The 14,078-nt window shown below is 42.3% G+C and overlaps 1 protein-coding gene across 3 annotated transcripts in view; it reads right to left on the reverse strand.

The window, feature by feature from the left end:
- Nucleotides 1-8,022: 8,022 nt before the first annotated feature.
- KANK1 (KN motif and ankyrin repeat domains 1) overlaps nucleotides 8,023-14,078 on the reverse strand; it is a 93,507-nt gene continuing 87,451 nt past the window's right edge. For 2 of the 3 annotated variants that reach the window (XM_069881046.1, XM_069881049.1), the window contains 4 exons: nucleotides 12,803-12,945; nucleotides 12,088-12,288; nucleotides 9,647-9,745; nucleotides 8,023-9,010 (listed from right to left, as the gene is read on the reverse strand). In XM_069881046.1, the coding sequence (XP_069737147.1) occupies nucleotides 8,948-9,010; nucleotides 9,647-9,745; nucleotides 12,088-12,288; nucleotides 12,803-12,945 (506 nt within the window). In that variant the 3' untranslated portion in view covers nucleotides 8,023-8,947. Of the gene's footprint in view, nucleotides 9,011-9,633; nucleotides 9,746-12,087; nucleotides 12,289-12,802; nucleotides 12,946-14,078 lie in introns of all 3 variants that reach the window. The other variant, XM_069881048.1, reaches the window with a different exon arrangement.

The following is a 14,078-nucleotide window of genomic DNA, read 5'->3' on the forward strand; positions in this document are numbered from 1 at the left end:
TGCTGCCCCTTTGCAAATCATCTGTATGACTTATTATTTTAGCAGTAATACACTGTAGGGTATTTTAAACCTCTTATTTGCAGGATTTGTCTCAGCAAAAAAATCCCTATACTTTTAAACATCTTCTTTATTGTCAATTTCCGACTTGTTACTAGCTGTCATTTGTCGGGCTGGTGGTGGCAGCCTTTGGAGCTGTTTGCCTGGGAACACACTGATGGTAAATAGTGTGAAATTGCATTACATCTTCCAGCGTCAGGTGCCTGTGTGCTCCATCTGAAGTGGACAAAAAAATGCATGGGCCGTTTTTTGCTCTCACTGCCCTGCCAACTCTCTGTCAAGTTCTTTTCCAGCAGATTTCTAGCTTTCTCGCATTCCCACAAACCAAATCTCATTTTATTATCATATTGTGTTTCTGAGCTCTCTCAATCTCTTTGGTACAGCTGTTCTGCTCACACTCCTCCCAAATCAGCATCCATTGCAGAAGGCATTAACATACTTCTTGCTCTTCCTGCTAGGCTAGCAATGCAGATTAAGCCACCACAATAAAGAGCCTCTGAGAAGATGTATGTGTTTTGTCTGGAAAATTCTCATGATAAATTTGCAAGAATGAGTGCATGGTGATGGGGAAGACATTTCATGGGCTGGCCTCTGCCTGCTCACACCTCCCCAGTACCAAAGGGTTGTACTTGGGTGGTTCTAAGTCTCACTCACCCCTGAGACTGGAGAAAAGTTGCTTTTCTGGCTCCAGAAAATGCCCAAAAGCAATGCAGGGGCATTGCAGGATGACTGCCAGAGACAGCAGGTGTTTTTTCGTGCCTCAAAGAAAGGTATGAGACTACGGCCAGGAAGTAGAGAAGGATCTTTTTAATCTGCCTCTTTGCTGTGGAATGTGAATGAAATGGCATGTCTTCATCTCCATGAAGTTACTGTGGCTGACTGAGGAACGACAGTATTACTGAGGGAGCATGAGCTACCCTTTCAACTGCAGCTAGCCACAGCTCTTAAGGAGAATGTAGCAATGGCTGTTTCTGCAAGAGTGGCTAAAGCCATTAAGTGAAAAGCTGAAGAAAAAATTACCAGCATACTTCCCAGAAATATCTTGTTTCTACTTACATTCAGATCAGCAGTCACAGTTCACCAAGAAGCACAAGCAATGCTTTGAAAAAAGATGTTACCTCTTATGTTATCTAAATATTAATCCTGCAAAAGGCCCTAGTGGCGTTCAGAGGACATAGAGATTCATTCATGGCTGATTCTGCTTAAGAGTATAACGATGCCCTTATTTACAGGTCTGTAATGTAGAGGTCCTCAAAGGACTATTTAGTATTATAACAATTATTTAAAAGGTAATTTATTGTGGCCGTATTGGCTAACCAAACAGAAAATGAACAGACATGGTTCCCAGTGAGGAGTGGCCAAGGGGAAAGACTACCACCCACACAGTGCAAAGGAACAAAGCACAGGTAGATGTCACAGTTTAGCATCAGCCCAGCACAGCCTGATAGGCAGCCAAGGACTGTATTGGATGCTGCCCATCAAAGAAGAGACCCTGACCCGTATGATCCCTCTGTTTTATACTGCATCTGTCACATATGGTATACTCTGTTGGTCAGTCTGGGGCCACAAGATCTCTACTTAGATGGCCAGTGTCCAGTGAGGACCTCCCAGATCTATGCATTTCTGAATCTAGTTCTTCAGTCCACCTCCCTCCTGCTGCTGAACCAGGGGGGACTGGGGCTAAACATGAGAGTGGGTAAAAAAAAAATAAAATCCGAAGTTTGTCTCCTGTGCACAATACCACGCACTGTAAGGCACCTACCAAAGCACTCACAGGATTGCCTGCCTGAAGGCTTCTGTTTTCCTTTGTGAACTTCTCATTCCTGAGATCTCTTCAGGGATCATGCATGGAGTGTGGGTGTGTGTAAACCTGCTTATCTTTTTAACAGGAAAAGCTAAAACTGCATCTCATTAAGGAAGCAGAACACTTACATCAGAGGCTTTGAGGCATTGAATTAATTTATTGCCTATAATAAAGAACTCATCTGATATATTTCTGTTACATTGGGCTTGCATGGCAAGGTTTTGGCAGCACTACAGAGCTGGCTTCTCTGAGAATCTGCTAGCATGTCTGATAGAGCCAGTGCCAGCCTGTTCCAAGACAAACCCACTGCTGGCCAAGGCTGAGCCCATGAGAAATGGTGGTAGTGCCTCTGGGATAATCTGTTTAAGAAGGGAGAAAAACCTGCTGCACAACAGCAACTGCCGCCAGAGTCGGGAGTGAGAATAGAATCCAGAGAGAGAAGTGAGACTATGTGAGAAAAACAACTGTGCAGACACCAAGGTCAGTGAAGAAGGTGTAGGATATGCTCCAGATGTTGGAGCAGATTCCTCTGCAGCCCGAGGTGAATACCATGGTGAGGCAGGCTGCCCCCTGTAGCCCATGAAGGTCTACGGTGGAGCAGATATTCACCTGCAGCCCATGGAGGACCCTGTACTAGAGTAGGTGGATGTCCAAAGGAGGCTGTGGCCCTGCAGGAAGCCCACACTAGAGCAGTGGGCATGTGAACTGGCAGGACATGTGAACCCATGAAGAGAGGAGTCCATGCTGGAGTAGGTTCGCTGGCAGGACTTGTGACTGTGTGGGTGACCCACACTGGATCAATCTGTTCCTGAAGGACTGCACCGCATGGAAAGGACCCACACTGGAGCAATTAATGAAGAACTGCAGTCCGTGAGAAGTACTCACATTGGAGAAGTTCATGGAGGACTGCATCCTATGGGAGGGAGTCAGTGCTGGAGCAGGGAAAGAGGTTGAGGAGTCCTCCCTATGAGGAGGAAGGAGCAGCAGAGACAACATGTGATGAACTGACTAATGACACTCCCAGTCCCCCTGCATTGCTGTAGGAGAGGAGGTAAAGGAAATTGTGACTAAAGCTAAGCCTGGGAAGAAGGGACAGGTGGAGGGAAGATGTTTTAAGATTTATTTTCTTATTGTCCTGCTCTAATTCTGATAAGTAACAAATTAAACTGGTTTCCACCAATCAAGTCTGTTTTGCCTGTGACAGTAATTGGTGACTGATTTCTCTCTGTACTTATCTCAACCCACAAGGCTTTTGTTATATTTTATCTCCCCTGTCCACTTGAGGATGGGAGTGATGGAGCAGATTGGTGGACACCAGGCATCCAGCCAGGGTCAGCTCACCACAAACGTATACAGCCATAAGGCAGTACTACTTCAGCATGATTTACCCACGTGCTTTGTTCCCATTGCCTGAAAACCTGGCAGGAAAATAGAGGTGACGTTTTACAAACAACTTTAAGAAGTTGTTACAATCCTCTCCACTAAATAAATAAATACATATAATTGTTATAGTATTTCCTGCATAGTATCTTATGCAGTTTCTCAAATATTCTGGCTGGTAGCGTGCAATTCTACATCTCCCTAACCACACTTTGCTGTCTAGTGGTACTTGTTGAGAAAAGATGAGATATTAAGATATTGGATGATGTCATACCAACCAAACAGAAAATGGAGCAAGTAATGGAAAAAGACGGCAACCAGGAAGATCAGCTCTAACCAGGCATTTCTGTCCAGTGTATGCTTGCACAAAGGAACAACAGCCAAAGTGAAACAGGCAGGAACTTCTAAACTGACTTTCCGAGGCACTGTGTTAGGGTGTTTCACAGTTCACAACTCAAACATGAAACTAACCTGAATCTAGGTACCCCTTTGATCTAATCTCATAGTGGCCATTTCTAAGAGTGTTTAATACAAAATCCTCCTTCTTCCAGCATTGCTCCTCTACCTCCTGCCTCTGTCTCTTGTCCCACATCAGGCGGTCAGAGGCAGGCCCATGCAAACAATTTACAGATCTGTGTGAAGACACAGAGCCCACTGAAGAGGGCTGGTTGCAGCTGCACTAAGAGCATGAGTACTGTTTCAGCCAGCTCTGCTGCTGCCTTTCAGAGGCAGGAGGATGGCTGTAGCCTTTGGGCTGCTTCCATCCCAGCAAACAGAGCCAGTCCTGTGTGTCAGGAATGAACACCAAGGCTTGTATTATTCACATTATGGCTGAACTGGACCCAGAGCAGCCAGACTTCTCAGCCACAAGTAGGAGATACCAGGAGAAACAGACATGAAAGGTATTTCTAGAATAACTTGAGTTTTTCCAGCTGTATCAAAAAGATAAAACCTCTGAAAGCATGCCTTGCAAAAATGCCTTTTTCAGTCATTGCATTTAGATTAACATTGCATTGGCTAATTTCTATCATTTTATAACTCAGTAGGAGTAACACTCACCTTTTATCTCCTATAGTGATTATAAGCAGCAGCTTCACTTCATAAATGACAGTATAACTGGAAAAAGACACTGATGGATTTTGCAGGATTGAAAGAGCACCAGAGCTTTTATGTATTCACTGACAGTTGGAGTTCAAAGATGGTGATAACATCAAACAAAACCCCCAAATACTGAAGAGCATGTGTAGAGGAAGCTCAGTGCAGAGCTCCTATGCATGGTAAACCCCTAAATCCCTGCACCTGTGATAAATGCTATCCAGCATTAGCAGGTGGAATTAAACTCAGCTTGAAGAGGGCACTGGAGTATAAAAATGCTCTTGGGAACCTCTTAACTGTTTCTTGGGAAGGGGTCTGACTACTTCAGGTGTTAGCATCTCGGAGACAGAGGGGCCATCCAAGAGAACAAAGTGCTAAGGGAAGTAATTATTCTTTTTTGGTTTTTTTTTTTGTTTTAACTGCTCAATCCATTAAGTCTCCCCTAAAAAGATTTTAGGATTTCAGGCCTGAGGCTTGAAGTTTATTCCATATTTTTTACCTATATTCACTGACACGTCCAAATTTTTGTTTGCAAATTCTTGGCAATCTTCCTGACGTGGTATACCACAATGTCCTACTTTACCATAGAGCTAAAACTAAGGGCATTTTGCTTTCCAAAACTTTTAATGAAGAAACTGAACATTGCACAGAAATACAGTCCCCAGCTTCATCCAATGTTTTTCAAACCTCTGTGAGGTCAATTCTGGGTCAATCCTTTCGGTTACCAGGAAAATGGCAACTAAATAGATCCAGGAACTTGGAGCTGCATAACGTGACTCTTGCCTGCTGTTGGAATGGTCAGATTCCTCCTCAGACTTCTTCCCATCAATGCTATTAGAAAACAACAAAATCACTTACAAAACTTTAACCTCTAGTGTGTTGGTTTCTGATACACCAATTCTTTAAGTGGGTAAGGGAAAGGAAGGAATGTTTATTTCTGCATTCCTCTGTCTTTTTACTTTTTTTCCAGGCAAAAAAAAAAAGGTATTTGGTGACCCTTGCTATGTCACCTAAACTACCGGACTGGGTTTTTAAACCCTTCTATGACAGTCGCATGCCCGTGACTCCCATTGATTTATGGAGAGAGAGACAAGGAGCTATGCCAACCAGAAAGTAATGCTCTGCTCTGAAAAGCTAAATTCACAGGCATTTCAAATTTTGGTTTTTTTAGCCTCAGGCTACAGCACGCACAAATATGTGTATGTGCAGATGAAGCACAGTAGCAAGGCAGTAGTGCAGCAACAAAGATCATTGTTTCAAAAGCTATTTTTGGGGCAAAGATCTATTGGACATGTAACTAATTAAGATATTTCCTACAACAATAACATGGCACTACTGAAGAGGACACTAGCAGACAGCTCAGCATACCCTTTAATAAAGTCAGACTTTGGAGCACTATTTACAGGCTTTACAACTGCTGTTGTGGAAATACAGAAGCATAGAGTGTCTTGAGTTGGGGGGGGACACAATAAGGAACATCAGATCTGACCCCCCGCTCCTTGCGGGACTACCTACAACTACTGTAGTGAGATATAAGACAGACTTAAGGGTATGATTACTAACTTCCTTTAGAAAGCAAAACTAGATATTTTTGGTAAACCAGTGTTAAATAAAAAAATATATTCTCGGTAAAAATGAAAGTAGAAGCTTGTCTCTGGTCCAAATTCTGTCCTGGCAATATAATGTCTTTTCCTCTAGAAAAGAATGATACAGGCAAGCATGTATAAATAAGTGAACTGAATTTTTGGTATAATTAGAAGTCTGGAGAAAGATTAAAGCAGTCACCCTGTTTCTCCACTTCATCAGCTTGATTTGTTTAACTCCAGGACCATGTGTGTTTTAAACTCACGAAGACAAGAACAAATTATCTTGACTCTGCTTTCCAGGCAGTTGTTCTGTGGCAAGAGGTGGCAGATCAGCAGATCTGAAATGAAACAGAAACCACATCTGCCATGCCCAAGGCAGGGAGGTCCAAATTGCACTAATTCTGCTGAATGAGAAAACCACCAGCTCCCAAGTAAATGAGGAATTTATTGGGAAGTCTGTGCTGGTGTCATGTGCTGTGTGTGATCAAATCTCAGGTCATCACGTGGACGCACACATTGGGCACAGCTCAGCTCCTTGCAACACAGGGCAGCCTGTACCTACCATCTGTGACTGAACGCAGCTGGCAAAGTAAGGGGCATTTTTTCTGTTTAATTTTTACAGCTGCTGCTGCCATATGCTGCCAGTCTGGTGTCAGTAGGAATTACTGTTATTTTCACAGTAATTTGGCAATTTGGTGACATGCCTTTTTAACTAGCAGGTAGGACCCAGATAAGGCAGAATCCACAGAATATTAGATACTAGGTGAAGAGAAGAAAATTTGGCCAGAGGGGTATAATAGTAAAACCTAATTTACCTCAGCAGGAAGAGGGGGCTTGTTTGGGCCTGTTTTAAGACATGTTATTCTAAGACATTATTTTAAGACATGGTTATTCTATGATTCTATGTCTGGCTCTAGCAGGCACATTTCACCTGTCCTTTGCCCAGAGAACACTCCCAAGCACTGGGGTACCAGGCTAGCGCTGTTTTCATGTAGAACCTCTAGAGCTGGAACAAACCACTCCTGACAGAGCTTACAAAAATGTTATATAGTCCAAGCAACCAAGTTCATGTAAGCCAAGTAGGATGAAGGAGGAAGCCAAGTAGGACCCATCGGTGGGTCCTTATTTCAAAGGGACTCTGTAGGAAACACTATTTGGTAAGGACTTGGTGAGGAAAGAGTGACACAGAAAAGCAGAAGACAACATGGAGGAGCCTGAACATACAGAAGTCTGTGAGGCCTGATGAGATGCATCCCAGAGTCCTGAGGAAATTGGCTAATGTGGTTGCCAAGCCACTCTCCACAATATTTGAAAAGTCATGGCACAAAGGTTTGTAGTAATAGGACAAAAGTGAATGCCTTTAAATTGGAGAAGGTCAGATCTAGATAAGACATAAGGAGGAAATTCTTCAGAAAGAGTGGCGAGGCACTGGAATGGGTTGCCCAGGGAAGTAATGGATGCCACAGCCCTGGAAGTGTTCAAGGCCAGGTTGGATGGGGCCTTGAGAAGCCTGATCTAGTGGGAATTGTCCCTGCCCATGGCAGGGGGTTTGGAATTAGATCATCTTTAAGGTCCCTTCCAATGCAAACCACTCTTTGATCCTATGATTCTAAGCGTACAGGTTCCTTAAAGGAGGCACTGGGATGGGTTCCTCTGTCTCATCAGGAAGGTCAGAACTGACAAGAATACAGAGGCATTAACTTAGGATTTGCTCCAATGCCATCTTGCCCTTCACCAAGGTGCCAGGACTGTTTGGAAGATAAAGCTATAAGGCTTTTATTTCAGTTGCCAACTAGTTTGCAGTTCGAGCAGTTCTGTGTTTCCCCACGAGGCTTTATGTGGCCAAGATGGGCCACTTCTCTCCCAAACAGCAAAGGGTCCTTCCTTTGCAGCACGTGCAAGACTAGCAAAGAAAGATCTACTTGCAGAAAGCTTAAAATGCTCAGCCAGTTAGCAGACAAAAACTAGGTTAGGCATTAATGCTGTTTACCTGGCCCCCTCAAGGGCTGAACTATCCAATCCTCCCTGCCTTGCTGTTTTGCTGCTGCAATTGTAATATGCAGCATTTCTGGATGATGACAAATCACACATAAAACAGGAGAGGAGTAAAACAGCGTAATGAAATTTTATTCTGAAAATATGGCAAGAGTCTAAGGCACTTCAAACATTTCAATACACATGACTAAAGTGAATGTGACATGGTAATAGCATTCCATAAATATGCACCAAGAACTATGCTCAATCTCGCTCAAGGGGAATATACAGCTGGTACCTCTAATTTTACTCTCCAACAAACATGTATGGAGCTTATAGACTGACTGTTAATAAAAAGACGGTAACAGGATACGTAATTCTTTGTGGAGGTTTTAATTATTAAGGAATATAAAACGTTGAAAATACTGTGCGAGTTAATTTTATAGTATCTTTCATATAAAAAGTTATACATTATCCCCAATTAGCAACAACTTATGTAGTGAACTTCAGACCTGACATGAGGTTCTATCCCCAATACCTACCCACTCACCCACCAGCTCAAGATCCATGGAGCTGACTTTATAAGCAATTGCAACTTCTGCATTTCAAAGTAATTAAAAACATCAAAATCATGTTGGAATGAAATCTTTGAAAAGGTTACTGTGATGAAGTCTAGGCACAGTAAATATGAGTATGTTTTAGAATGATTAAAAACAAGCCACCAAGACACCACTGCATGGATTGCTTATAAGTCTTAGGCTGCATATAACATTGGAAATGATAACCTACAGCAAAGAAAAACAGGATTTACACCTTACAGAGAGACAAGTAGTTGCACAAAAGAACAGTTCTTGCTAAGGTTCTCAGTTTAGCACTACTTAACTATGCTTGCTTCAAGTTTACAGTTTTCTATCTTTAGCACTAGATCTCTGCTTTCACTTTGCTGGTGAGTTCAGGCACAAGACAATTACATTCAGTATCTGTCTCAGTAAAAGAGTAACATTAGCAGCTTAAAGATGGCATAGAGATTCTTACAGATATTCATGCACCACTACTCAATTGTGGCTCTGTGGGTAGGACCAGGAGATGTCTTTCTGCTAAGCCTAGGAGTGCCCTAGAAAACAAGAAAGAACAATTAATCAAAAGAAAACTATTCCAGCCAGCTGAATGAAAACACCACACTCACAAGCACCGTTCGATCCCTTGCCTTTAATTGCACAGACTAATTTTCCTTCTTTTCCCTCTCTCCCCCCCCGCCAACTTTAGGCAGAACAGTGCCTGTGTCCTACAGCCTACTAACTGAAAGTGCATGTTTAGACAGTGAAATGTTCAGCAGTAGTTTATCCGGAGAGTAAGCCAGGACTCAAAGAGCATGGGAATAGTTACCAGAACACCTAGGACAGCTGTAACTCCACAATCAGCTGTGTTTTGGTGACCAGGTCAATAATGAGCTTTACAAATATGAAACAGCACCTCTGCACACTAGCCAGCATGAGTGAACCCTGCTAGTGAGCTATCGGTACCCCTAGATAAAAGGGAGGAGGTATCCTTCAGCCAGGGTTCAGCTTCCTGCAGTCAACCTGTATTTAAAAATGTACATTCCACTAACAGCATAAAGATTATCCTATGAATAAACTTGAAATTTCAAGCTGCTGTACAGCTGCCAAGGTATTAACTTTTTGTTTATGTTTTACTGTTATGTTCTGGAGCAGCAAACTAAAACATAAACTGCAGGACCTTGTGTACTAACCGGTGACTGCGTTTTGGAAAAGTTGACATGGGCATAAAGGAGAACCGCTATGTCCTTATGTCCAGCTTCCAAGGCTATTGAAAGTGCTGTGCTGCCATCCTACAAGAGCAAAGGAAGAAATAAGAGAATTAGTGCTTGTGTGGATAAACAGGTATCTTAAGAGCCCTACCAGCCCAGAGAGAATGGAAGTTACAAAGCAGAGGCCCTACTGCTCAGACAGATAGTGGGGTTAATTTCAAGTCTCATTTAATTTCTTTTATTATAATTAACTGACAATAAGCCTTGTATTGCTGTTTTATGAAACAGTCACAACTGTCAGAGGCCTCATAACTTCTCTCAAGGAGGAGTCACAATTATCGCTGAGGAAGAATGAGTATGCTGCTATCACAGTAAAGTTACATGTAGTGCTGTGTAATGCCAGTGATTTCAGAAGATTGGGTTGACTCAGAAAAACTGCAATGTCAGTGAGGAGTGGAATGACTATAAGGGAGGGATAAACACTAATCAAATATCATGCTGTGTTACAAAGAAATTGTTACGTTACAGCTCCCATTAGGACTAAGAGCAGTTGCATTCATAATTCCAAATGCTCTTTGATGGAAGGTTGCTACAAAGAAATGAACTTTCCTGGTTAAATACTTCCATCTCATATTCTTAGGAGATACTACTGCTTTCAGAAACCACGATTGTTCAGCCTTAGAAACAAGAAGTGCTTTTGCTGGAAGGATAATTCCATTGACCTTCTGTCTTCCCTTAGTCCATGTTTGCTCCAGGAACAAGGAAATGTCAGATGACGTGTGATGTGAACATCTGAGTGGGCACACTTGTACAAAGCTGCCACATCCCAACTCTGCCTTCCTCTTTTTCTCCCCCTCCTGAAATTGGTGCATCATGTGGCTACAACCCTCTGCTCTCTGGTGGTGTTTAAATTATAAGGCAGGCAGCTACAACTTCAGCACACATCTCACAGTGGCCTGCTGGTCCACTGCCTGACTTTTAGCTCTTGTGCACAGAGGTCTCCACAATAATGCCAGTATCTGAACCATCCTTTCATAGGGATCACCTCTTACATTAGCACTGGTATTAGAGAGATCAGCGCCAATTTAAGGAAAACGTAAACCCTTTTAATCTAATTGTTCTGAGCAGACTGGGAGCTAGAAGAGCTGTCCATTACACTGCAATGTAACACACTACATATACTCCATGCTCAACATCAAGAAAAGCCACATTCTTAAAGAGATGCTGAATCACTACCAGAGTGACAAACATTGGAAGGATGAAGCTCAGCTTACTCCTGATCATTCTGACTGGAAAAGCATCACTGTCACATTCTGAATAGCTATGGGAATGCTAAAAATTTCATAATCTCACAGCACTGACAAACCCATTATAAAATGCGTAAGCAGCAGACTGTGCTTGGGAAACAACTACTCCTGCAGGCAGCTGGATACTAAGTGTCATGTCTCCATAAAGACTCTAATTATTGACTTGGCGATTAATAGTACTGACAGCATCCAGGCTGCAGTAGCCCAGACTGCCCCTAAAAGTATTTGTTACACTGAGGCTTTCTTATATTTTCCTCTCAGGGCAGTTGTTACCACTGGCACCATTGTGCAACTGAGCCAGCTCTTGCAGTAGGTCAGTGAATGAACAGAAATGACGTCTCTGCCTCTCTGGAAAAGCTTCATCAAGTAACCACACATTACCCTCCCAGATCTCAAACCCAGGCTCCACTTAAGTGCTCAGTGGGTAAAAGGAATAGGAAAAATGGAAATGTACCCAAGAAGTGAAGTTAACAACTACACAGTTCTGGCAAGAAACGAGCTGAATCAACATTTTCGTCTGCTGACAGCGTAGACTGCAATGATCCTTGCTGACAAGAAACACCCAAGTGTCTTACTTGGCACTGAAGTCACAGCCTGTATCTGTTTATTGTCAGGACAATATAGGTTCATGACTGAGACCAAACCTGTAATCTCAGAAGTCATGGCGTAGATACTGCATGAACAGCCTGTGAAGAGAACTGTAGACTTGATGTTTGCCACAGACACAGAAAAGCAACACAGCAAGGCTGTTATGTCACCAGATAAGGTCCTAACTGAAAACTGGAAGATTCCTGGGAAAGGAAGAAGGAATGTGAATTGGGAAGATGTTTCATCATAAGCTAGTGAATGTTTTTTTCTGTTGTGGCCACAGCACACCTACAGCTAACCACAAGAATTGCTGCTAGGTAGGTCTGTTAAGAAAGCAAAGATACTAGCCAAGTAATCACAGCACTTGCTACCACTAAGCGCAGGATTCATGCATTTAGTATTTTGGTGAGTCAGAGATTGATGTAAGTAGATCTCAGCAGCCTTCCACTGCATTGAAAAAAATGGAATTAGAAAAACATTTCAGAGTGAAGAAGCTATCTGATGAAACACGTTGGAAAGGGAACTCACATTGTCCTCTAGGGTGCCATTACACCCAGGCTGTGCCAGCAGAAGTTTTACAATCTCTACATGTCCATGTTCACTAGCACACATCAGAGCTGTAGAGCCCTCGTCATCCTGGATATTGACATCTGCACCACAGGCTAGTAAAGCTTTAACCATGTCTATCCGCCCATGACTCACAGCTAGCATCAGTGCGGTCTGACCAGCCTGCATAGAAAGAAGAGGAAAATGCAAATAATTACACAATTGGTAACAAAGCATGCACACTTACTTTTTTGGCACTGTCCTTCTTCTGACGGGAAAAAGACTGTTATTTTGTACAGAACTCTCAAGGTTCTGCTTGCTATTATTTAAACACCTTTTATGCTTAACATACCCCATATTCACATAGCTTTTTATTAAATTAATAGAAGATATCAGATCTACTTCCAACCATCTGGAGTTCCTTGGAAGGAGCTAGATGGTAAAGAATTTGTAAATGCCTCCTAAAATTCAGTAATGGCTCTTTTATATAATACTCAATCTTCATTTTTAGAAGAGATCCAGACTTGAGGCTCAACTGTTCTTTCATGGCTCTCAAAAACAAACACAAACATCAAAGACTGCAGAGGGTAACAGTAATGACCAAAAAAGCTGAATGATGGAGCAGGGATGGGAGCATGGAAGGAAAAATAAGAACACATAAGAGTGCGAATGGTGTCTCATGAACCATTTGACTAACCTGGCTGGCTTTAGCATTCACATCCCCACAGCTGAATAGCTCCTCCACTATCCTCATATCCTTCTCCGCTTCCACAGCTGCAAGTGCTGCAAGCATGATGGGGGTATAGCCGGCCTTGTTCTGATGATTTACATTACAGACATCTGCAGAGGGATGAGATAATTTCTTTGGAAAGCAGGAAACCAAAAAGCACCAATTGTACTAATGAACTGAATAAACTGTTAGCAGAGCAGCCCATAAAAAGCACCAATTGCTCTCATAATGGAAGCAATTCAAGGGAAAGTGAAGAAAAAAATAAAAAGGGGTATTCTTGAGCCTGAGAAAGAAAAGGATTTTCTTCTACTACATGTGCAACACAAGAGAGAGCATAAAGCCATTTCATATGTCATCATTTTGGGATTTCTTTCCGTTTTTGTTTTCTTTTGTAAAAGTAAGGGGTCTGAAATTTGACATGACCATTGGCATCATGGGCCTGAACCCCAGGAATACTATCAGGAGAGTCTTTAAGCTCCTTTCCTGAGGGAATCCACACTATAAACCAAAAACGGCCCAGCAACACGGTCAGCTGAAAAGCTGCTTCTCCTCAGCAGAAAAATTTTCCTTTAACTGCTGTTATTTCAAAGATCTGTAAGTGTACATTGACATGTTTAGAGCTGTGGAAAAGGAACGTTCAATTATAGACTGTTTCCAGCTCCACAGCATACTTAAATGCGAACAAAAGTACACTGGGAACAAATACAGTCAAGTCCCCTGACTAACACCAGCAGCTAATAAGAGTTCTCTTTTTTCTTCAAGTTTAACCTCCAATCTCTCTCTGTTCCTTACATTGTGCAGAAATCCAGCAGGGCTTGTTAGTTAACCAGGGAGCAGGGCTTTCAGTGTGCCCATAGTGTTGGAAAGCAAGGACTCAGACATAAGCAATAGCTCTAGCCTTGAGGTTATCCACAGATATCTTAACAAGCAAAAATGTTTCAGGAAATTCTTCACGTTTATTGACAAAGGATTTTTTTCCCTTTCTTTTCTTTCTTAAAGTGAAAAGAATATCACAGAAGCAATACAAGTGCAGATGTAAGAAAAAGGACATTTTTTCACGTTCCTGTGCTACCTTATAATCAGTAGCTCAACCTTACTTTCAGAAGTCACTTCTATGAAACCACTGAAGCCACAGAATATGACACACTGCTATAACTAATAAATAATTAGTGGAAGTGATGATGCTCTCCTACACCTGATTAGACTATTTCAGTAGAGGTGCATTTTCTGAGGTCACGTTTCA

This window comes from Phaenicophaeus curvirostris, chromosome Z (assembly GCF_032191515.1).
Source record: "Phaenicophaeus curvirostris isolate KB17595 chromosome Z, BPBGC_Pcur_1.0, whole genome shotgun sequence".
Taxonomy (NCBI): domain Eukaryota; kingdom Metazoa; phylum Chordata; class Aves; order Cuculiformes; family Cuculidae; genus Phaenicophaeus; species Phaenicophaeus curvirostris.